This window comes from Opisthocomus hoazin, chromosome 11, assembly GCF_030867145.1.
Source record: "Opisthocomus hoazin isolate bOpiHoa1 chromosome 11, bOpiHoa1.hap1, whole genome shotgun sequence".
Taxonomy (NCBI): Eukaryota; Metazoa; Chordata; class Aves; order Opisthocomiformes; family Opisthocomidae; genus Opisthocomus; species Opisthocomus hoazin.
The window spans coordinates 23,221,825-23,247,497 of NC_134424.1; the positions used below are offsets into that span (position 1 = coordinate 23,221,825).

At 39.7% G+C, this 25,673-nt stretch overlaps 1 protein-coding gene across 1 annotated transcript in view; it reads left to right on the top strand.

Moving 5' to 3' along the window:
• The window catches only part of NUP210 (nucleoporin 210), a 67,653-nt gene that overhangs the window by 1,024 nt on the left and 40,956 nt on the right, over nucleotides 1–25,673 (top strand). Inside the window, exons 2-11 of the mRNA XM_075432564.1 lie at nucleotides 8,047–8,183; nucleotides 8,981–9,112; nucleotides 12,857–12,953; nucleotides 15,451–15,601; nucleotides 17,366–17,498; nucleotides 18,374–18,532; nucleotides 19,003–19,071; nucleotides 19,389–19,495; nucleotides 20,676–20,816; nucleotides 22,069–22,206. Coding sequence (XP_075288679.1) covers nucleotides 8,047–8,183; nucleotides 8,981–9,112; nucleotides 12,857–12,953; nucleotides 15,451–15,601; nucleotides 17,366–17,498; nucleotides 18,374–18,532; nucleotides 19,003–19,071; nucleotides 19,389–19,495; nucleotides 20,676–20,816; nucleotides 22,069–22,206 — 1,264 coding nt within the window. The remainder of the gene's footprint in view (nucleotides 1–8,046; nucleotides 8,184–8,980; nucleotides 9,113–12,856; nucleotides 12,954–15,450; nucleotides 15,602–17,365; nucleotides 17,499–18,373; nucleotides 18,533–19,002; nucleotides 19,072–19,388; nucleotides 19,496–20,675; nucleotides 20,817–22,068; nucleotides 22,207–25,673) is intronic.

Genomic DNA, 25,673 nt, shown 5'->3' on the forward strand with positions numbered 1-25,673 from the left:
GCTGCTGTAGGCAACACCCTGAGCACATCACCTGGGGACAACAGAGTCGCGTTTTGAAAGGTGAAAGCTTTCCCCGTTTGCTCGGCGCAGAGCACGCGGGGTGCGCCCGGGGGACTGCGGGCTGGGAGCCCTCGCCGGGGGAAGGCTTGCGGCTGGCTCTGACGGGGCAGCTCCAGGCTGCGCTGAGCGCCAGGGGCCAACGGCAACGCCACGGCGTGCGCGGGCTTAGGAACCGTGTGGCAGTCTTCGTGTTAAAACGAGTGTTACCAACTCCTCGTCCTTCCTTCAGCATACCAGAATCGCAACTGGGAAGAGGAACGAGCAGCAGGTGCCCACCTGGAAAAAAAGGTGGCAGTCAAAATGTGTTTAGGGTGATAACTTCTGTACGTGCCAGATGGATGCGTGTAGCAGTTTTCAGTTGTTCTTTTGTGCCTGACAGTTACTGAAATACAGCTTGTAGGGCTGTGTTTTCACTCTGTATCAGCTTGTTTGCCTGGTGGCCCTGCACTTCTCATCCTGGGCTGGTTATAAGCCTTTGATCTGTGACAGCTTACACAGTTGAGGATGTTTGCGCACAACAGCAGTAGTCAGAGTTTCTCCAAAAGTTGACTGAAAGGAAGTTACTAGATGAGCTGCTTGTGGTCGCATAATTTATTTTTTATGTAGACCATTTTAGTGAAAATCTCGCAAGTATGGGATTTTTCTTTTTCCTTAGTCTCGTCTTCAGAGGCAACTGAGTCTTTAAAGCGGTTTGGTTTATGTGGTGAAGTACACTGTATAAAGCTAAAACCCAAACTCGTCAAAGAACTGGTAAGATCTAGGAGGTGTAGGCCATCTTTGCTGTTTTGCTAGTGAACTGCTAGGTGAGGCTGTGCTGGCTCCAGCATTCCTGCATGTGCCAGGCGCTAGCCAACAGTCACAAGTATGTAGCCCTTTGCAAATCTCACTGAAATCTACAGATGACATGATGTAAGATTGTATTCTGGGGAAATACCAGATTGGGTCCACATATGTATCTCTACTGAGGGTGATTTGTAGGCACTTCAGAGCACGTTATATTGGTGCCAGTTGCCAGCAATGGGTCGTGTCCCTCGTGCAGCTAGGCTTCGCTGTGCTTTGCCATCCTTTCCCTCCGTCTGCGCTTCAGAGATTAATTCTGGCTGAGAATTAAAGAAACTATACCAACTTCACACAGAGTGGGTCGTCATTTTCTGTACCAGGGTTGTAAATGTGTGTTTATTCACTTCTGCTTTGCAGGGACGGGCAGGATGTGGGTGGTAAAACTCAACGTGTGCTTACAAAACCATCAGAAGGAAGCAGTAGATGTGTGTGTGTGTGTGACTGAGCAGAAGCAGTGCTGCTCATCACCGTGCTCAGAGCACATTTTCCAGATTGCATCTGTTTCTCTCTCGCTTTCCCTCTACATTCCTTGCCCCCGCAGGCCTGGAGCTGCAGGGGATTAGAAAGAAGCGTGCTTTGGAGAGGCAGGCAGCCCCCCAGCTACTTGCTGACAAGTTTCCTGTACTTTCCTGTTAGAGCCATCAGTAACAGCTATTACTGGGAGGAGGCCGTTAAGCTGAAGAAGTTAGGAAGTACCAGATGTAATGGCTTCAGAAGTAGTGACTATTCCTCACCCAGGATTTGAAAAATGGTGGGTGGGTTTTCATGCACGAAAGCAGGGATTTGGAATGGAAGTTATAAGATTCAGGCCTTTTGTGTCTGGAGAGGGGACTGAGGTTATGTAACATGGGTGACTGCGCGCTTAGAGGTAGCGTATGAAAGCTGTTCTTGTCTTACAGCATCATCTGTCTTCAAAAACACGTCCTTCTGAGTGTTTGAGGGACTGTGTTACTCCCCTAAACATTCAGAATTCATACCTGAGTGTCCAGTTTCATGAAAAATCAGTCTGTGGCATGTTGTGACCTTATTTCAATCCAGATTCCCTTTGGGGCTTTCACTTTACCTCTGAAAGCAAGAGATACGGAAAGTGATTGTGGTGGTGTCTGAGAATTCCAGTGATTCAAAGGGAAAAGGTCAAATTTTATCATCATCCCAGCAGATTGGGAGCAATGATAAAGTTGCAAGCATGGCTTTAAAGTATTTTCTGATTTTCAAGATGCTCATGCCTTCTGGAGTTGGAGTTGCCGTTATGTTGAAATCATTTTTTGGTAAAAGCTTTGTTTTCGAAGCATACAGTGTTCCCATCTGTAAATATTGTACATGGTGCTATCTGCAGGGATAAAACACAGTCTGTGCGGGTGTATTTAGCATTTAAATTACATCTGTATTTATCTTTTAATTACCTTAATCCAGAAGTTACACCTGGAAGAATGAAAGCGTTCAAAAGCAGAATTCTCTCCTTGAAATCTGCTTTACCGTAACACTGGGGGGGATCAACACACAAAACAGAACATTTTCCCCCAAGGTGTACAGCATGACGCAGGGTATTTATAGCAGAAATTTTCTGTTGCATATAAATATGCTTACATTTCTGAAATATTATTTCATATCTTGTAGAATTGAGGTACGTGGTGAGAACTGGTGGAAAGTTTAAGCTTCAGGAGTTAGCTTTGAGAGACACAAAGCGGATGGGATTTGAACCGCTGGCCGCTGAAGTTGGAGGGTTTGCGATGGAAAGGTTACAGCTACAGAACGAGCTCAGAATTGGGTTGAGGTATCCTTGCTGGTAAAGTGAGAAGGGCTGTGCTGCTGTGGCTCAGGTCTGTATTACCTGGGTATGCTGGCTGAAGAACCAGAGCGGGTAGTGTGAGTCGGTGGCATAGATGTTCTGCCAGAGTTGAAGAGGCAGAAGAAATAGTTGTCTTTTTTCTCTTAGCTGATGTGCCAACCTGCAGTGCAGGTTTACCTTTGAAAAAAATATTTTCTGAATCTGAGCATAACCTGCCAGAGAAGGAGGAGTAGGGACTGCTGTTGATTTTGGGCAGCTTTCATTGCTGAACATCCATGCAGTATTTTAAGGCTTTTGCTCTCTTGGGGTGTGGTCTCACCTTCATGACTGCAGTTTTAAGGGTGTCTACATGTGAGAAGATTTAACAGAGTGGATAATCAGAAATAATGCAAAATGTGATGTTTGTGTTTTGGAAGTAAACTGCTGTTTTTTAGTTTTATTTTCTAATTTGATATCGGGCTAAGCTGATTTCAGAACAACTTCTGTAGACCAAACTTCATTTATTTCGTTCTCTTAGCTGGAAGGTGACTGTCACTAGTATGGCATGCCATTTTCCTTCATGCAGCTAGAGAAGCTACAAAGATAAGCACTTATGGTAAAATGCTTTTGGCCACCAGCTGATTTGACAAAATATTGAAGTTACAGTTGGACATCTGGGTTGGATTTTGAGAACAATCATCAGTGCCTTAAGTCTGCTTCCGTTGAAGTTAATGGGCACGCCAGCTGATCACCATTATAAAATCCCACGAGCAAAAGCTTCATCCTTGGCTCATTTGTGATGTTTCCATTTGCTTTTAAAGCAGAACTGGATAGAGAATTTTTTTCTGCTTTTTGTTTTCCCCGTACAATAAGAAACATCCTAGGAGAGGACTGAGTGAACAATAGAGAGATAATCTGCCACTGTATGTTAAAAATCCTTAAGAGTTGAGGGAACTCTGCCAGGCTTCCTCTGTGTTTTCTTTGGAATGGGTTCAGTTCCCATATCCTTGGTTGTCTGGGAATCTATTTTTTACCATGCGGCTACAGTTGCCTGGATGCTGCTCTGGCTCTTGTGTCTCTCTTCGGTTTTGTATGTCAACAGTCTTAGTCCCAAGAGTGACTAGAAACAAGGCACCTAATGTACTGGTCAGTCCAGTCTTACCAAACTTCTGAAAACCTTTACTATCCAGTTGTCCTCTGGCTATGTATCTGCCCACGTGCCTAATACAAATTCTAAAAGATTAGATCAACTGACACTCATGGTGCATCTCCACCAAGCTGCATTTTTGCTAATTTCGTCAGTTCAGTTTAGTCTGAAGAGCTGATGAAACGATATAAAATGCTGGAGCAATGAGAACCAACAGAGTATTGCTATGGTGAGGGAGAGAGTAATACTTGCCTGATCTTTAAACCAGCTGATAAATAAATTAAGTATAATCCTTGAAGTATTCACATGTGATATTACAGAAGTCGATTAAAAAAATGCAGGCATAGGTTTGGGTAGATCTGTAGGTACACTCTTGGCACACGGTTCTGTGTCCAGGGGGGACGAAAATCGTGAACGAAATGGAAATCAGCAAGAGGACTGGTAGTCTTTATTGCAAGTGTCATTAATTCCTCAGCAAGCAGGATTTTATTCTGAAGGAAATAAATGGTTGAGGCTTCTGTTAGTGTTTTTTTCTTTACCTCTTCACTCTTCTTTCTAGTGCTTCCTCCCCTGCCTTGCTCTTTCTTATAGATGCTGGCATGGGATCAAGAGCCAGTGCTAGAAATGCTTCCCGTTGCTTGCTTCTCAGGATCTAATTTTGACCTCTGACAAGCCTAGCTCTCAATATCGCACACTGACATGCTGCCAAAGATCTGCTGTAATTGGAAGATGATATAAATCAGTCTTTGATGTCATTTTAAATTAAAAGTTTCTTTTTCTCATCCATCTAGGCTGCAGTACTGATCCCTGTGTATAGTACACCAGAGTGATGCCACCGTAATATACAATCTATTTGATTAGTGCCTTATCCTTTCTGTACTTGACCCTGAATCAGTTGTAGCTGTGATCAGAATATGCTTTTGATGTTGCCAAGTGATATTGAGGGGTCATCAAATATTTCATGTTACAGTGTGAAGAACAATAGTCATGCAGATTGTTTTTTAATATAAATCAGTGGTAAACCAAGTCTCAGAAAGGCCCTGCTTCACCTGCCCAGTTCAGGTAATTGCTTAAAATAGCAGACATCCTGTTGGTAATAAAACTAAAAATGTCTTTGTATTAAAAAAAGTAAGAAATTCAGCTGATGTGTTACCCTCCTTTTTAAACTACTGTTAGAGACCACAAAGTATTTAATCTAGGGTTCCCTACTCCAGTGACAACTAAGAGTTAACTGGCATTCAGCTGTAAAAGCTTAGAAGTTCCTTTATAATGGTGGAGTGTATGCAAGTTTACAGCTAAAATTTAATGCACATTTTTAGTTTATCTTTGTTCCTTCCTTTTTCTAGTCTGAAAAATATCCTGTAATTAGATTTAGTTTCACAACATTGCTATTAGTGCAAACTGTAGTGGTTATGTATTACAATACATAGCTGTATATTAAGAGAACAAACACAGAACACAGTGAAACCCCTGTTGTGTTGTAAACACAATCAATTTCAGACTGCAAGAACATAAAAACCTCAATTAATTAAAAAAAAATCTGTCAGAGAGTATTAAGCAATGTAAAGGACTAAATAATAGAAGTAAAAGTCAATTCCACACATGTAATGCTTATTGAAAAATGCCTGCGTGCATAGTAAGTCAGATCCGCCTGGTCAGCTTAAAAAGCCTACTAGCCGAGTACAGGAAAAGCCTTACTGGTGGTGAATACTAACGTTGTTTAAAGAAACTTGCTAAATGTTGGGAAACTGTTTCATGGTTGCCTAAGAAGCTACAGAACAACAGGAAAATAATGGTTTATTGACTCTTAATCATTATACAGCGAAGTTAAATATAATACTAATATAGAAAACAAATAATATTATTTTAGAAATAGTGTAAACCCTAGTGTAAAAAAAATATGCTCATATTTGTGTACCTTGCTTAGGTATCTAGAATATAACAAATGATGTTCAGGCTTAAGCTTCTATTTGCTGTTTAATTTATCCATTGCACACTTCTGTGGGTGTTTTTTTCCTTGACTGGATAAAATACTTTGAAATTTCTGGTTTAGCAGTTGCTACTGTTGTTTCAGAATCCTTTAAAACTAGTCTTTGTGTAAGCAAAGTAGTGTTGGGAGCACACCAATATTATGTATTAATAATTCATGGAGTTAATGAATTTTGCTGAAGACAAAAATATCGTACTGCTATGCAGTGTGTAATGAACGTGTATGCTGACATTAGTGTGCGCAATTAAAAATGTTCCGATTGGGATTTTGTGTCCTCAGATTGCAAGCTACTGGGGTCTCATTGTTTGGACAGTATAGTATGATAAAATCCAGACCCAGAAGTAGGGAACCACAGAGCTGACACAAATGTGTTTTTGTTTCGTGTGGAGTTCCTGGGAGAAGTGCAGTGTTCACTGTCTTACCAACTGCTTCGAACCACAGGAGTCTCGGTGCTTGCACGACTGGGTTTGTCTTCAGAATTGTGCTTTTCGTTGCTGGAGGATGAAAACAAGATTTGCAATTTTGTTCCAGTGACTACAGCCAGATTGGTCCATGTTCACCTGGACGGCAACTGTTAACTCTAAAATAACTGAACATACTGTGATATGTTATTTTTTTGAAATGGATGCAGTTTTAGTTAACGAGAAAATTTGTTCTTGGCTGTTCTGGATTGGTTGGTTCTGCCAGTAATGAAAGTAGGTAAAAACCTGCGTCTGCGGAGAAGGGCATGTGTGGTATTGCTATTTGTTTGAAACTCCCCTCGGCTCCTTGCTGAGTTAGCACGTCTTTCCCATGGATCGCAGGTAGGCATTTCTGAACATCCTCCAGAAGAAAAGTCTAAATCAATCCAGCTTCACCGTCTTTACCAGGTGGGGATCTAGTGACGGGTTTACATTGCGTTTACCAGGTAATGCAGTGTTTTCGTCAGAACTGCTGTTGTCATCTGGGAGCAGCAATTCCTGAACAGCTTTGTCATCAGTGCTTTCTTTCATTGTGTTAATGCTTCAGAGGACCCTTGTGAAAGAGCTTTGACTCAGGATCCTGAGCAAAGAGCCATGGCTATTTCAGGCCCTTAATCCATTAGTGGCTTAAGCAGGGTGCTGGGCTCTGAGCCGGACTCCCAAGCAGGCTGCCTTTCCGCTTACTCTGTGTGACTCCTGCAGGTGTAGCAGGAGCGAGGAGTTGTGTAGAGCAGCTGCGACCCAGTCCTCCCAAACCAGTTAGCAGCTCACCCCGGTTTGGAGGGGTGACTTTCTTTAACTATTTGCAAGAGGTGTGGCCTGCTTGAATACTTTAATTACTGTCATTACTAGCTCAAATTTAATCCCAAGAGGCTTGGTTTTCAGTAACGTTTAAATTTTTTTTTTTTTTTTTCCCCCTCATCTTGACATGTTTGGCCCATGTGAAGTGAGAACTGGGCTCAACATGTGTGGTGAGCTTTCCACAAGCTCACTCCTGGAGCAGCTGTCTTTAGAAAAACCATACAAGTCAGAGCAGGAAAGAACAGATGCATCAGTTTTAGGTCAAAATTCCCTATAGGCTTACATGATGATTATACAACTTTGCATGTCTTACACAGTGTTTGCACAACTCAGCTAAATGGACTGGACCCCTTTTTTTTTTTTTATTTCTTAGTAGAAAAGTTTGTCTCTCACTTGTTCAGAGCCTCTGTCACTGCAAATATACACAATTGTAATGTTCTGCCATCAGGGAAAACTTCCAATTTTTTCAGAACCTTGTTTCAAAATTGTTTTGAAAATGCAGTTACAAGTGGTGAATGGAGCTTTAGCTAATAAAATTATTTTACCTTCTGCTTCAGTGTTCTGTATGTGTTTTCGCTTGTTCCACACCTCTAAGCTAATAAATAGTCAGGCTGAAGGCTTTGTAACTTCGTTAAGTAGCTGGGTATAGCTCTGAACTGGCTGAATTGCATTTGGTGGTGAACATGCCACAGCAGAGAGGTTGCTGTGTTCGTCTGCCTGGGCTCTGGCGGGCTTCTGGGCTGTGCTTCCCCCTTTCTCAGCCTGCGCTCGCTTTTGCTGCAGTCCTTGAGGTCCTGCTGCAGTCCTCGAGGTCCTGCTGCAGTCCTTGAGGTCCTGCTGCAATCCAGCTCTTGTGAAGGTCGGGTCCTGACCGTGTAGCGCATCTCATGTGAATTGTTTTGGTGGCTTTTAAACCAGACCTTTGATTTCTGTCTAGCAGTAACTGAAGTCCTGCTAACACAACCAAATAATTTTGCAGGTCCTCTACCAGGCCGGAGGTTGCGAGCATAGAGCCGACAGATCAGGATGAGCGCAAGTGTTCGCAGAAAGCTGTTGTCCAGGCGCGGTCCTCGCAGCCCACACGTCTGACAAGTATTATCTTTGCTGAAGATATAAGTAAGTGTTAACTTTTGTAAGCACACCACTACTTGTTAATGGACATGCTGGCATCCTCCAGAAGCAAAGTAGAGATTTCAAAGTGCACAAACCAAGAAATGTCCATTCATATGCATAGTCATTTTAGACTTTCCTTGGGCATGGTTTTTAAGTTGTGTTTCTTAAAGACCTCAAGTAAGTGTTAATGATATTAATGATACGTCCAGGAAAATGGGTAATTCTTTTTTTAAAAAAAGCAGGAGGGGTGTGTGTTGTTTAAAGCCATGTTCAGTGCATACTTTTTATATAATGCAAATTCAAATGTTTGGCATTTAGAAAGCTGGAAATTGCCTTCGTGTCTGTCAGACAACGTACCTGGTTAGTTATTAATGACAGATAGGGACGCACAGGTGCTCAAATAAATGTCTTGCAGTCACTAAATCAAGAAGTATATAGGGGTTTATGGTCTCTGGGTAAGAGCCATTAAGTTCTCTAGGACATGAGCCATGGCTGACACTTGGACTGCAGAAACTTGTAATATGTACTCAGAAAACGTGTGTAACAGTGTAGATGGAAATCACAATTTTTTAAGATCTATTCTAAAGTTCAGGGAGGAAGAGAACTGCTTTTCTTGCTTGTTTAGCCACGATCACCATTTGACCAAGAGTTCCTTAATCAAGGTCATGACCTAGTTTCAGTTCCTTCAATGTCAGTGTCTTCTGTCACTGTCTTAAATCTGAGATGGATTTTGTCTTGGTGCTCTTGATGAGCACATTGAGTGTTCTGATTTCATGTTCTTTTTTTGATGTCTGTTCAAGTGACTGGACAAGTGCTTCGTTGTGATGCTATAGTTGATATCATTCATGGCATCCAAATTGTGTCCACAACAAGAGAACTCTATCTTGAAGATTCGCCACTGGAGCTAAAAATTCAGGCTTTGGATTCTGAAGGTAAGAGATTTACTAGTAGGAGATAAAATCTATATTGAAACTCTTTAATTGTCTGATATGTGCAGTGGTTTATTTGCAACACAATTGAGTGTTAGAAGCCAAGCTGAGTAATTTAAAGAGTTCTCTGGATAGTACATTTCATAACCTGTTGTTCTTGTTGAAGTGTAAAGTCTGCATACCACCTGAATAGGAAAATCAAACACTGCTTGATTTCCGACAACTTTTGCTTGCTTTTTTCCTTATTTTCCCAGGAAACTTAACTCTAGTGCGAAGGGTATTTTTAAAAAGCAGGATTTAAAATAATTAAAATAAAGGTGTCAGCTCTTAACATTTCTACCTCCAGGTCAGGCATAAGAATGTAACGGAAGAAGTCCCAGTGCTTCTCCTCTTGTAATGTCCCATCAGGATTTAACTAGGCTGAACAAGGCTGCACAGGAATGTGTAGTCTGATTTTTTCTCTTTTTTTTCTTTTGACCTGAGATAGTCTAAAGAAGTTTGCAAAAGGACATTTTATCTGAGTTCAATCAAGCATTCAAGAAGATGTTCAGAGATGATGTTGAAGACGTACCACCTGTTGCTTGAATTATCCCTTAGTTATTATAGAACCACTCACTTTCGGGAGGTGCCATTTAGGCTCATAAAAGTCAGTGCATTTGGAATGAATGCATAATTTAATAGGAGCAGAAAACTGCTTTTGATATTATCTGTAGCATCCACTAAAGAACCGTGATTCTGGTAAGAATTTAATACTTTGCTTTCAACAATTGATTTTTATGCACACATCAGCACACAAACCAAGTGATTTTTAGGCAGCTACTGGGCTGAAATGATAAGCAAAGCAGCTGTAGAGGTTGAATTGTTTGTTTTGGGTAGTTAATGAGACCATCCTACATTTGTTTGTAAACTGTGACTGCCAGATTATATGTGGCAATATGTTAATAAGGAAAAATAATTTTGTTTTCTTATACTATGTGTAATACTGGATGCTTGGCATTTCTGTAAACTCTCCAGCGTGTTCAATGGACAGATCTGACTTGGAAGCCACCCAGGTTAGAGTCTCAACAGGAGCAGTGGTTCAAAACCCACAAAGAACGTTTAATCGCCGTGACTGAAACAAAGTGTTGGTTAGAAGCTGTAGGACTAAACTTCCCGATCTAACTTTAGGGGATCAGGATATCAAGATACACTCAAAAGCTTTGAAAATCAGTTCCTTTTGACCAAAATAACCTTGGGATCCATCCTTGGGAGACCTTTGGACATATTGAACTCTCTGTGGTCTTTCTTGTCATGGTAAAAAAAAAAAATTCAAGAACAGTGGCAAGTTTATTGAAGGACATAATTGTTCAGGAGAAGTCAGAGAAATTAAGAAGAGACTCTGGAACACTTTTTTTTTTTTTTTTGTATTTGGAAGATGATAAAATAAGTATAAGATAATTATCTGGTTCAGTGAATGTTGGGGAAAAATCTGCCTGAGTTTGCTGAAAACTTGAACAAAGAATGTGTGTCTAGCCTGTGACTGCAGCCTGTACCAGAGGGAGAGAGAGAAGATGCTTTGTATCAGCCTTTGTATGTACACAATGTTGTACTGATCTAGCTTTTTCCCTGGTGTGTAAAGTTGTTAAGTAGGCCCTAGGGATGTACTAAGTGTGATGTGTTTTGGGCTGATGATGATTAGTGCATCTTTCGTTGCCAGATTGTTGCATCTGGTAGGGGTCAGACTGTTCATGGTCCAATATTGGACCAATGTTGATGATTCTGCTCCTGTCAGTATTGATACATCTTCATGTATAGTTTCTTTCCTTATTCTCTTTTATATATATATATACATATATATGATCCAGTTATTTTTTTATAAGCTGTATTTTTTAATCAGTTACATTAATTCAGATTCCTTTTTGTAGAAGTTTTTAATAAGCCACTTCAAATATAAACTCGATCTCCAAATACTCCTTTTCAAATATTACTAATGCAAGAGAGGAAGATGATCATGGAGATCTTTGACCAAATTAAGTATAGACTGTAGAGGGGGAAGAAAGTCATACTATGTATTGTTTTCTTTTATCTGTTGAACTTTGCTCAAGTTATTTTGTTATGGCCGAACTAGAGGTGAGTTAAATAAGAGAAAGACTTAAAGATGTGAGTTGGCATTTCTTTGGCTATGAGTGTGCAACGAACACTGGCTTCCTGCCACAGCAACGGAGCAGAGCACATCAAGACAGCTGTCGTTCTTGACTGGGGTTTGCTCCAGCCTTGCCAGTGAGAGCTGCTTTTCTGCTGAAGCATCACAGAGGAGCAGCTCTGGCTGGCTTACGGCTGTGGATCAGGAGCACAGGTCACTGGCTACACTGACATCTGAGGAGCCTGGGCTGGTGACGTTACAGCTGGCCAGGGCAGCTGGTCTGCAGCTCCTGTGACAGCTGTGTGATCCTGCAGGACATCCAGGCCCAGTGGTGGTTCAGAAGCTGTAAGGAAGGTTTTGTGCTTTTGCTGCCAGTTTGCTGCAGCACTGGCTGTGTCCAGGCATAGCCTCTCTGTGGTGCCACGATCTGTGTTTCTCCACTGGCCTTGGTATTTTCAATTGGAACTAAACAAAAGGGTGTAATACAGCTTTGCAAAGCTAAAGCATGCATCATTAAAGAAAGTTAGACTTGAATGCATGTGAAATAATCCAGTCTCAATCTATTTTCATTATATTGCCTTGTGTGTTTAGAGTGTTCTGTTTAAAATCCTATCTGTTTGGGACTTGGAGCTATCTGCAGTAAGTTGTATGGAAATGGGAGAAACAACATAGGCTGTGCGTTGTGTTAACTTAAAATATTTGTGTGGCTTAAAAGTGTCATAAACCTTTGAGCTTAAGAATCTGGTAATAAATTTGCTTTGATTCTTTGTTGATACAGATATAAATGTCGATGGAAGTAACACAAATGAAAATATATTTTAAAATATAGTAAATACTGGGGTTTCAGTTCCGTGTTTATTTGTGCCAGTGGACACTGCCATTGAGAGTGACACTCTTCTTGAACACTGTTAAGATCTTTGAGATCAACAGCTCATTACACTTAAATGTAATCATGAGAAATCTTTGGTTTCTGTCTGTTCATTCCTTTTTGTTCCTTTTCATCATTTGCAATTTCTCATGTTCTGATGGTTCACAGTGTCTGGAAAGAAGGTGCTCAGTTTGAGATCTTTGGGTGAAGACTTACTCCTGTTATGGGTAAATCTTGGTTGTGCTCAAAACCAAAACAGTGTGTGTGGGAAGTGCAGTCGTCAGTGCTGTGAGCTCAAGTTACCCGAATGGTAGCTCAGATCCAAGTGTTTCAAAATGAAAGATTGTGTAGCAGGTTTTTATGATGTCCTGCTTTTATCCAAGGAATAATAAGGTTTTTTTTGGTCAAAGGGGAAAGGAAGTGCTGGGTGCCAAGGATATCTTAGGGGCTGACAAACGGAGGAGGGGTAGTGACACCTGCACCTACCTAGTGGGCTTTGTGAAAGGCATAAAGTGGAATATGGTGTTGTGAAATGTGAACAGAGAAGCCAGTTAACAGAAACATCTTAAATTTGCTGAAGTCAGTAAAGCAAGGCAGACTGTGATTATTATTTTTTTTTTTTTAACTAAATACTGGTAGTGCTACTTTTGGAGGTAAGATAGAGAAATTTCCTAGGGGAAAAAGTCATAGTTTGTTTTCCAGGAAGACACTATTCTTGTTATTTATTTTTGTTTTAATCTGATTGGTTGATTTATAGGAAACATTTTCAGCACATTGGCAGGGCTAGTCTTTGACTGGACAATAGTAAAAGACACAGAGGCTGATGGCTTCTCAGATTCCCACAATGCGTTACGGTAAGCTCATTTAATTTCTTCTCGAATGTCGCGTGTCCACTAAGTTTGTGTATAAATATTTCCCCACATCTAGGCAGTTTACTGAACTGATGCCTGAAATAATACTTATGGGTCGATTGTTTCAGATATTTATTTTTTTTAAGTGCCTACTCAACAGCCTGGGTACTTTCATCCCTGTTTAATTTAACAAATGATAGTGTTAATGAGCAGCCCAGGTAGCTCTAATGCAACAACTAGAAATAAATAGATGCAATTGTTGATCTTCCTGAAGTGTCTTGTGCAAAGGAAAGATGTGTCAGTAAGACTGTTATCTCAGGATTTCAGCAGAGACATTTATTTTTAAATTTTTTCTAAGGAAAAAAAAAAATCCTCTTCGTTTCAGAAAGGAGTGCTCCAAACTATAAGTGTTTCAGGTTTCAGTCAACTCTTAGTTCTGGTGTTGAAATAGCTTTCAGAGTAGTTAACCTTTAAATTGGAATGGACCAAGTGGCTGCTTCTAAGCTAGATACTGCTCTCATAGGGTTGGGTGAAATAATTCAATGAAAGGTATTAAATACATTGTCTTTCAGACAAAGCAATGAATGGAAAGCGTTTGCTTGATGAAGAAGCCATGGTGCTTGGCTCATCATCTGTACTGACTCTAAGAATATGTTAACTGGAATTTATAAGTGCTGTGTTTTGTGGAAACTTCTATCCAAACTCTTGAAAGTGCTTTTCAACTCAGTAATGAGATAGGTGTTTATCAGCGTTTCTGTATAGTAAGGAAATATTCCCTCCATTTAATGGAGGTGGAGTTCTTGCCCAGAAGTCAGAAAACTCTCCAGTGGCAGGGAAAGGAATAGAATCCAGACCATATGATATTTTTTTCTTACCCTCCTGTATTTGCCACCAGACTATCTTTGGCCTCTGGTTTGGTGTTGGATTTTTTTTATTTTATTTTACTGAGCATGTGCACTACGTAGTCTTACAGTGATGACTTCATTGTTCTGTTCTTCAGTGGCTTCAAACAGAAATTTGAGTTTCTATGCTTATTAAACTAACCAGAATTGAAGGCTACTTATCAGTATCTTGTGTGGGATATTTTTTGTTGGACTCCAAGAATTTTGTCTTTGCACTAACACCAACTGGTGTCAACACATCAGGATTCTGTTATCTAGTGGTATTGTGCTAGTATTCATTGTACTATGTGCCATGGGGAATCTTGACTTTGCTCAGCCTGAATGTTGGTAGAAAAGATGCCTCCCTGATACATGTTAGTTTGACCAGACTGCAAACACATGAAATGTGAGGTTTTCTCACAAAACAGTTTACAGACATTTCTCGAGTACAGCTTTAGTCAAAACTTCCCTAACATGCACTAAGTTTGTAAGATGAAATAGATTCAAACTCATGCACCAGAGCCTTCAGTTACTTCAGAAAACAGGTTCCAGCAAAATGTGGGTAGATTGTGGAACATGAAGATACAGTTCCCTACATTATTTTCTTTAAAGAACCTGGCTTTATTCCTATGATGATTCTATGACTAGCGTGTGGGGAAACCAGTTCTCTTAGAAAGCACAATGGTTAACCGTTAACTTCCATCCTCAAGCCTATATTTCAAATACATTGGAAAAGGGGTAGGGGTAGTAAATAAGACTCTTTGCTACTGGGTAAACACAAACTGCAATTTTGCAGCCTTAGAGAAACAAAAGCACGGCATTAGCTGAGGAAAGGCCTTTTTGCCCATAATACACTTGAAGCCACAAGTGTGAGCCTGTGGCCTCTACCTACACTGAGAGCCAGACAGCGTGCAAATTGTTCAGTGGGACTTATGATCCAAGTCCTAGTCTGTATGGAGCTTTTTGTTTCAGTATAACTATTTGTTAGAGATGTGATTTTAACCAAACTGATACTGATATATGCTCTACTGTTAGTACAGCTATGATAACTTTTTGTTCTAATGACGGTACAGCTTTGTAAAATGAATGATAAACCGCTATGAATATGAAAATATTTATGTCATGGCAAATTTCTTTCCCCTCTGTCATATCACTGAAATTTCTAACGGTTGCTACAAGTATTCTGCTTGTAGATTTTTTTCATAGCCATTCATTAAATGCGTCCTAGCTTCTTTGTATAGGTCAAAGTTATGTTCTGGTTTGTTAAGCTGTTGCTTTTATAAACGTAAGCTTCGGGTCTTTCACTTCAGTTTTTCTGCAATAATCTAGAGAGTTTTTGCAGTCTACACCTGCTGTAAAAACTGGAGGGATCATTGCAGACAACATGTGCAGTCTTCTGATATCTCTTGAAAGCCCACAAACAAGCTTCAAACAAACTTCACAGAAATTAGCTGCAGATATCTTGAAGAATGAGTAAAATTTGGATATCTGGTCCCAGGCAGACATCTTAAATTTGCTTAAAAATGGTAATAGCTGGGAATAGATGCTGGTGTTGTTTCTCTGTGGGTTTACAATGATCGGTTAACAGTTTTCTATTCACTTTTTGGTTCATCTTTCAGTATACTCAAGTTCTTAGAATCCACTTATATTCCACCTTCCTATATATCGGAGATGGAAAAAGTTGCCAAGCAGGGAGATACCATTTTGGTGTCTGGAATGAAAACGGGGAGTTCTAAATTAAAAGCAAGAATACAGGAAAGCGTCTATAAGGTAAGAAACTTGCATTCAGCTTTTTTTATTATTATTCAGTCTTATAGTCCAATGTTACAAAACTACTGAAAGTTTGCCCCACGGAATTATTCCCACTGTGGGTATCGGTGCTGCATCTCTGTCTTACTGGATTGCCTCTGTAGCCTGTATCGCCGAAAGGTGACAGTGCTGCTGTTGATCACCCTGCAAGGGTTGGAGTTTGATGCAGCTTCCTTGGTGCCGTTACCTAACCCAGGACCGTGCACGTGCCAGAGATCGTTTCTAAACCTAGCTCTCTGACAGAAGGCCCTGCGGCAGAGGAATACACTTCAAATACTTCTGGACAATTTGATTATTCCTGATAGTCATTCATGTTATATATCTATAACTAGAATCATGCTGGATAGGGCATTGGGCCTTTAGCTCTTTTTAAAAATAACCAACTAGAACAATTTAGGTCTTTTTTTTAATAAATGAATACCTAGAACAAGGATTGCTGTCTTGGAAATACCTTTATTTCCTATTGAGCTTGACATGAGCGTCATACGAATACTTTGTTAGTATCTAATTCTGCCTAATTAGATCCTGGCCCCCAAGGAATGGCTTTTGGATCAGAATGTCAGTGCTACAAGGGTGTTAAACTGCAGTATCGGCGGTCTTCCCGGCTGTTGTGTAGAACCATGCTGTTTCTTTCTTTGTAGCTTGTGGTGACTGAGTTTTTCATTTGACTCTGGTAACAGGGTTGTTTTTTGTCTTAATAGAACTCACAAACACCTGAGAGAATTTTTATGGGTTATCGCTTACAGGCATACTTGGCATTGTGCTAGTATCGACTCAATACTGTACTTAAAAAAAAAAAATCCTTCTATAAAATGGTAGGGTTTTCTGAAGTTCACCTTGTATCTGCAGTCTGGTTTTGCAGATCTGTGTTACTACCTGTTGTAATTCATGTTTTTGTTTAAAGCAGAATTGCCTTGGGCTATCTAACCCATACCTGTAAAAAGTGTTCTATGAAAGTCTTATCTAAATGTGTATAATACTAGTAATGTGGCACAAATAACAGTGCATGTTAAGAATTGTATTTTTGTTACAGTTCTACGTAATTGTGCTGAATATAATTACATGATACTGGTCTGACTTTTTTTTCTTGAATGCTTGTAGCTTGGTTAGTTTTCTGTTTTAATATTTATTTTTCTGAATTAGCTTTGAACTGATACTGTAAATGAAATCGAAATAGTATTGTTCCATTTGCAATTTTTTATGGCTTTCTGGTTCGTAGTTCCTTTAAATCTTTCACTGCTGCCAGACTGCACATTTTCAGTGAATATCCCTCGAGCTGTAATAGAATTTGTACAATTATCTGTTGTATTCCTAATTTAATAGACCAGTGAGTTTGATACAGATTCCTCAGTGGAGTTATAATGGATATGCTGTACGGAGCTACCGCGTTTTACAGTAGGGAAAATAAATTTCTAGATGTCTGAATAGTCGCTGTGCATCTGTCTCAAGTTTTTCTGTGTTCTCCAGAAAACTGAACCAAAATGATGTCCGGACAGACTTGATTTTTTTCTTCAGCCTTGCACAGTATGCACAGAGCAGATATCTATACCATTCGTTGTCCCTTGCATTTCCCTGTTGTGACAAAATTTGAGATGGTAGTGAAGAGCCAATTACAACAAGTAATATTTTTCACTTCTAGATTATAAGTTATTGCTGCATGGTCTGTTTCAAACAAATGAGCTGCTTTAAATGTGGTTGCTTTTTTTTTCTTCCTTCAATCAATAGCATGTACATCCTGCAGAAGTCAGATTGCTTATTTTGGAAAACATCCTTTTAAATCCAGCATATGACATTTATCTTCTGGTAGGAACATCAATTCAGTACAGAGTTCAGAAAATAAGGCAAGGGAAGATTACAGGTTTGTCCTGTTCTTTTTTCCTTTTTAACGCTTTGTGTGAATTCTTAACTGCTGAGAATTTTTATTGTGTTTAAACTACTTTGTTAATATTTGATACTGTTTTCCTAAACCACATGGTGATACAGCTGTTTAGCTTTTTCTGTCAAAACAATTCTGTCTGTAAAGGATATATTCTTGCAGATTTGTAAGGGTGACTTAGAATAGGAGCTGACACAGATGTACTCATTTGTTTCACATGGATTAAGATACTGTGTCTTGCTTAGTTAGATCAAATTTCAACCAGTGGATTCTAACAGAAATTTTTTTCTTGACAAATGGGTTTGCTCCATTTTTGCGAGTGCGGGTTAGTTGACTTTATGTCCATTTAAAAGAGTGGAAGTTGGTAATTGCATCTGTTGCTTACAAGGAGCCTGTGCTGGTAATGACTTTGATGGTGGGTTTTTGGCTGGTTGGTTTGTTGGGGGCTTTTTTTGTTTTTATAGAAAGTAGGTAATGTTTTACTAGGCTAGTTTACTAGGTTAGTAAACTAGGCTCACTACATCAGCTGGTAGCGCAGAACAGAGCAGCAGAAGTTGTCAGTAACACATAGGAAGTAATTTGACCACTTTTGAAGCTGGGGATGAATGGGATATTGGTCGAAACAGTGGGATGATATTAGTTGGAAATCGCAGCTTCAAGGAAATTGGAGTTGGGGGAGAAGCTTATTTTGTGTTTATGTTGATAGATCACAGAAATGCTCTTTCTATAAGACAATAAAATACTGGTTTAATGTGTGCACTAAGTATCAATAAAAACTAATCACCAATAATTAGCAGCATCCAAACACTGACACACTTGCTTTTATTGTTTCATATGATGTCTTGTTTTACGTACAGAATTAATGATGCCATCTGATCAGTACGAACTGCAGCTACAGAACAACGTACTTGGTCCTGAGGGAAATCCGTCGTGGTCGGTTGCCAGGTTGGACCAGGCAACGTCGGTTGTGACTGCATTGCAGCAGGGACAAACTAACCTTGTACTTGGGCACAAGAGTATCCTTCCTAGGTGATGCTTTTCCATCCAGATCTTTGTGGCAGCAGACAAACTTTCCACCCTTTGCAGCACAAAAAGATAAAATTATCCACATTTGCACCAGTAGTGTTGAAAAGCAGGAGCACCTGGTAGAGCCATAGAAAGCAGCACTGCTGTGAATTCAGTCTCCACAGAGCTGCCTGATGCCTTGAAATGTTCTAAGAAATTAGGTTGGCAAAAGTTCAACTAAATCATGTCTGTTCCCCTCAGTCAATGTGGAAATGTGATGGGGCTTTATGTAATTTTTATATTTAGAACATTCTGTTCTCTAGTGGGGTCTCTCAGGGTACTGGGGATAACATTTATTTTCAGTGTACAATTAGCTTTGAATATCTAAAGAGGCACAAGGAGCCCCAGGAACAGGGGCCCCAGGAGCTGATCTTTACTTGACTTTTGTCAAAACTTTTCTGTTCCTTTACTGAGACCTCAGGTATTCGCATGCAAGGCGTTTCCAGACTACCAAACAGCACTATCTATGTTGTAAATCCTGGGTATTTAGGTTGGTATTGGCTGCAGTTTTCCTGATAGCTTAATATAATTTCTTGCCTTGTTTTTGTGTGAGTGTTTTTCTATGTGTATATACACGCTTCAATTTCTCATATTACTTTTTATAGAAAAGTAGTTTTATTCGTGAAAGTAGCTCAATATGAAATAGGTTTAGTAATAAATACATACTGTTTTTCTTTCATCTCCATATTCAGCAGCTTGAAACAATGAATGTGCATCTTCAGAGCGTGGGCACCAGAAGCAAAATGCTCTTATCCATTACATAAAGAGGCTGTTGGTTTGTGCTGTTCAATATTTCCTGTTTTGTAGGATTTACAGTTCATCCAGGTGACAGATGGGTCCTAGAAACAGGCAGACTTTATGAAATTACAATTGAAGTGTATGATAAATCAAGCAATAAGGTGTATTTATCTGATGTAAGTTGAAATGTCGATATACTTCTGAGTGTCTGTTTCCTAAATCTTGGCTTTCTGTGAAATTAGTTCAGCAGTTTCTTATTTACGTGGAGTTAGGATATTTCAAAGCATATTGCTTCTTGCCTTTTCCTTTTTTCCCTTTGTTTTGTTGTTGTTTGGTGGTGTTTGGTTTTAGTGTTTTTTTGGTGTTGTGTTTTTTTTTTTTTTTTTTTTTTTTAAATAAATCACTCTGGGTGATTCAGGTGAAAGTGCCCATTGGAGTCTAAGTGCTGTAGAAAAAAACGGAAGAAGCTGGACAACGCACTCCAAACACGTAGCATAGACATTGCACTGGAAATTGCAAACTGGTGTAACTGCCAGAGAGCAGTACTAATGCGGTACTTCACCTTACCAGTCCCCACCAAATACCCTATTGCCACATCTAGAGGCTGTCTTTCCTATTAAAGAATGAGGTGTAAGTTAGGCTGATGACACTCTTGAGGAGCTACCTGTTCCCTTCTGGCTGGTTATGGGACAAGCTTAGATGATTAGCTAGCATTAAAACACTTCACTGTTTGGTGGTTAAATAAGGTGAAATCTAGGCACTAGGTACCAAATATACATTGCTCTTAAAAAAAACAAATAAAGAAACCCAACAAAATTTAAATAGATCATTTGCAAGGAGCAAAATTTTATTAAATTATTGCTTTTCAGAATATCGAATTTATGTGAATATTATTTTATTTGCACTTATTTGCATCTTGAGATGTAATCTGAGTTTCAGCTAGATCTCAGAAATGTGCTATTGGGGCAGTACATTTGCAAGTTCTTCCCCTTTTCAGTTTAAGAATGACAAAATTAAGAAATTATTGTGAAATATGAATTTTTCAGTGGCAAAATTAAGAAATGATTGTGAAATATGAATTTTTCAGTGGCATAAGTATTGGTATGTTTCATGTTAAATTACTTTTTAAAAGTAAATATTTTCTGTGGAGTTAGTGCTGTGTCCAAAAGAGACTATCTTGTTGAAAGACTGAAACTTTCATAGAGAAAACTCTTATTCAGTTTCAGATAAGTTTCTTTGAACTATGTTATTAAACAGTTGTTTTCTCATTCATTTGTTGCTAGTATGTTTATGGCTGGCTGTACAGTATTAATGTCAGTTACCTGTGGCAATATCTATTTCATGTTCTGGTTTTAGAATATCAGAATTAATACAAAGCTGTCCAAAGAATATTTTGAGGTGCTGAAGTCATCTCTGAATGGATCATATCATTATGTGAAAGCAATAAAGAAGGGTCAGACCATTATTGATGCTGCACTGACATCAGTAGTAGATCAGGTATGTTTTTCTAGTAACTCTTCTGCTTTACTGGTAGGCCTAAAAATAATTCACTTGTGCAATAGTGACTGAATAGCAACATAGTAAAAGGAAACCTGAGAATTACATGGGTCTAAGCTGTCTTTGTTCAAATAGATTAAGAACCAACGTCTAAAATCCTTACTTCAGGAAAACTGTCAATTAAGTCAACAGTGGATTTGCGTAAATAAAGACTGGGATTTTGCTACTGAGTGTGTGGCAAACGCCTGTTAAACTAGCAGTGAACAGCACTGAGTATTTTGTTCGTGGCAGATACTTATGTGGGCACATATCGTTTCCTTATGCTGATGCGAAGGTCCTCTCACATTCTCTGAGTGAATTTTACAATTTATTGTGGTAGGATCAGCAGTGTCATACCCTGGCTTTGTTCTGCATTCAGTTACATTTGGAAAGTTTTCTATAATTTGGTAAGTGATGTTAAATGCTGGAATGAAAATCTGCCAAGTGTATCAGCCTGCAAATTTCTTCCAATTAATACTCATTAACTTTCTGCTAGTTGAGCAGGCTGCTGAATGTATGGCTAACTAGGGCACGTGGTGTGAAAGTGAGTTGCTTTTGCTTGGAACTTGGAAAATTTCAATGCTTCAACCCATTTGCTGTGAAATTTTAGTGATTCTTTGAGTGGGATTTAGTAGATCCTTGTATACAACAAACCATGTTCGCTCTCTGTGTCAGAGAGGTACTCTTGAATGAAATGAGGTCTACTGAGAGCTGTTACAGTTTTCCTCCAGAACTTCAGTAAGAAACAGTATGTTGCGCCAGAGGGTTATGGGTTTACAATTCCAGCAGAGCTGTAAAGGCCAGTTTTCGGGATGGGCTGAGGAATGGGTCTTTTAGGCTAAGTTTTGTCTTCACCTGTTGCAGAGTGGAATGAGCAAAGACATGCAGGTGTGGAGTTACTGAATTACTTCTCCAGACAAGGTCTCAAAAAACAGGAGTAGTGAAAGAGGGTATTTCTTATTGCTGTTTGCCTCTTAAATGAATGTGGGCCCCTGTATCTCCATAGTAATACTATTCATTTAATGCAATAGCACACTTTGCTGCACTGAGCTGACCATTTGCTCACAAGTAACACTGTTCATAAGTGACTGTACATAGTTGCTTTCCTTTCTCTCTGATATGTTTCGACAACTTGTCTATATGTAAGGACTAAACCTTAGTTCTAGGAAGCACTATGGTGTCATTTATTATTCTGTGCTGTTGCTTTTTGTAGGATGGAGGCGTTCATACATTACCAGTTCCAGTGCGAAACCAGCAAGATGTTGAAATATATGTTCCCATTGTTCTTTCACCGAGCATTTTGACCTTTCCTTGGCAGCCAAAAGCAGGAGTCTACCAGTACACCATACAGGTATGCCAAAGAGGTGTCTAACTGCAGGAAGCATTGCTCCAGCAGGCGCAGTGAGGCCTGTAACCACTTAATATAGAGTTGACTTTGGATACTTCAGGCACAGAGATATCCAAAACTTCACTTGCAGGAATTTCGTTGGATGTTAGTTACAGGGATTAATGTGTAGTTTAAAAAAAGCACACAAGAAACCAGCAAACATAAAGACCCCACCAACTTTTACCTCTTGTCTCTCATTCACTTCCTCTCTCTCTCCCTCATGCATGCACCACACACAAACACACCGAGTGGTTTGGAATTACAGAAAACATCCTAGGTACAAAACTTTGTGGTAATAATTGGAGGCTACCATTTACTGCAAAGGGATGAAAGTATGGGAGTACTTTGGGGTGCGAAGTGACTGCAAAAAGGGCATGACAAGATGAATGAGCAGCACCCTGTCAGCTGTTGACATCAGTATCCTTCACTCGCCACACATCTCATGCTTCTAATAAAGTTACAGGGAGACAAAGGCCAGTTTCATTTACTGTATGCCCTTCTAAAGGGACTTTTTTCTTACATTTCTTACGTGTGTCTTTGCTCCCATGCTGCTAATCCTTCCATACACTTCCTGAGGTGAATGGCTTGTCTTCCGGTATCCAGAGTACAGTCGAACTGGAAAAAAGAAGATTGTGCTTCCCCAGCCCGGACTCTTATCCCAGCACAAAGATACGCAAGTGTTGCATGCACAGTTCCTACCTCTCCCTTTTAGCATGAAGTAGTGCTGAGTTTTGGGTCTGTCTTCAAGTAAACAGTACAAATAGAGTCAGCAGGACACGTGGTGTCTGAAGTAAATAAATGAATCTCATAGGGATAAAATTGCATTCTCTCGTGTAAAGCTGAAGTTAACACCATTGAGTTTAGCGCTGTCATCTGTACTTTTAATTTCTGTGGGATTAGAGTTTGGTTTAGTTCATGCTATTCTCAACCACACCAGCAGAGTGTGGTAAAAATTCTTAGTACAAATACACATTTTCAGCACTTCATCATAACTTCTGCTAGAGTTTCCCCAGCGTGGGAAAGTAAGCGTGTTTTCTGTTTCCCACCGCTTTGACGGTTCTATTCTTGTCTCACCTTATCTTGTATATATTGTCAGGTATCTCACTAGAGAACATTCCTTCGTGTTACTTCAATAATTGCATCAGTATTCTTACTTTACTGTGAGGCTTTTTCATTAAGAACGTAAAAACTTTTTTTCTCCCAACATCTAAATTAGTTTGCATTTACTGAAACTGAGAACATTTTCTCAATCTGTTCATTCAGCAATACTAGTGGTTGTTTACAATAGCACACAGCTTGACTGTTGTTCCTGCCTGTAGATTAGCGTTTGCCACCTCCTCAATAGTTTTTGAGTCAGGCTATTTTAATTTGGTGAATAGACTTTTTCTGAAAATAAGTTGAAAGGGATTCTTGGATCTAGCCAAATTCTGTTCATAGCTAAAGTAACTCCTTCCAGATGGTATCAGAATGACTTTTAGGTTTTACTTTGTCAGCTGTCTTTTTTTTTTTGTTGTTGTTGGTTGCTTTGTTCATGTTTGTGCTAATAAGATGGCTTCTGCTGCAAGTAAAAAAGAAAAATACCAAACCGTTTCCTTCATTCCTTCCATGTATGAGAGAAGTGCTGCCTTTGTGAGGTTATTTTTTTTTCTAGGGAGGGTGTCACTGTCACTGGTAACAGTTTGTGGAGTTCAGCTAACAGGCTGTGGATAATGATTAGACTGAAATAGAAGCTGATTTATCCTTTCTCTCCTCAGTGCAAACGGACTGCTAGTGACAAAAAGTGTAATAGTAATGCATCTGGTTTGTATGATCAGGAGTTGTGACTCCACAGAATTATAAAGAATTGAGTGTTTCTATTTTTTGTTCTCGGCTCATTTCCCTTTTTTAACTGTAAATATCTTTAGAAAACATTCTGAACTTCTACATTCCTTAAAATGTTTCTCGCAACATCCCATGCATCTCCTTCTGTCACACACTGTTACGTATTTTTCCATTAGTGTGGTGCTCTTTCTGTAATCAGGTTGTACAGGTGCTCATGAGAAGGAAAAACGGAAAATGACTGTCTTGCCCCCCCCTCTTCCTGGTAAAAGTTATTAGCTAAGCTGCTGCATAATTTAAATTTGCTTATTTTCCACGCTGTCCTAGACTAGATTTATTATCTTGTCCATTTTTAGTTTAATTATAAAACAGGTTAGAGCAAATGCTGAGGAAGTTAAAGAAATGAAAACAATACATGTAAATAAATATTTCTGTTATGTTCACCCTTGTTTTACTCTGATGGAACTTTGAAATTTATTTTGGAGTGCAGTGCGAAAGTCTTTTTTTTTTAAACATGCTTAAAAAATGCATTATTCTCAGTATACCTTTCTGCACAGTATTTGTCTCAACAGACACTTCCTATAGCTCACAGTAATGATGTTTAAAACCTATACATTTTACAGCATTGTAATGATTATGTTTCTTCAGTAGCTAGTATTGCACATCTAGGAGGACAATAATCTACTTGTGCTGGCAAAATGTTTTTTGGCCCTTCACTTTATAAGATACGAACGTGCAGCAGGTGTAACCCTGTCCTGGCTGCAAAGTGCTCATACAGTGTGTCTAATAAGTTGTCTCTATTGATGTGCACCAGAATATCAAGTAACTAGTTCTTACCCTGCTGCAGAATAATTCCACTCACTTAAGCTCTTCTAATCATGAAAAAACCCTGCAAGAGTTGGGAGCTCTAGGAGAAGGGAGGGGGTTTCTGTTTTGTTGGATTTTTTTATGGGAATCTGCGTGATAAACCTGAGCTTTTAAGTTGGGCAGTGACTGATTCCTTCCTTGCACAGCCATTGTGGGAGTGTAGGCTGTAAGTTTCACAGACCATTGCAGTGCTTGTGGCAAGAGCGGGTGGTTTCCGTATGTCCATGACTGAGTGGGTGCTGCAGCAGCACGTTTGTTGAATTGGCTGCAGGGAGACGTGCTGATTTTCAGCATAAAAATAAAGAGGTAGTGCCAAGAAGAGAGTGACTTCCCCCTCTTGCCTCATTCCCTCCCTGCCTCCCACCTTCTCTTTTCTTCCCTTTAGATCCCTTAACAATTCCCCTCGAAAGAAGCTGGTAGGTACAGAGTGTCGGGTTAGCAGCTCTGAGACCCATAATCAGCACTTTGGCTGTCAGCAACAGAGAAACAATGGGAGTTTACCGAAGTACGATAATCCCACGTACCAGGCCTCTGCTGTGCCGGTTTCTGAAACGTTCTGCTGACTCTAAGCACTATCAGTCACTGGGAGTTCAGAGCATCAGATTTCTGCAGCTGGGAGAGAGATATTTGGGTTAGCGGCACCGGTGAGCACCTAGGATACGTGCATGAAGAAAGCTGAAATTAAAATGAATGAAGGGTGGTAATCTTCTCATCTCTTACTTGACCTTGCTTATTTGAAAGTTCTG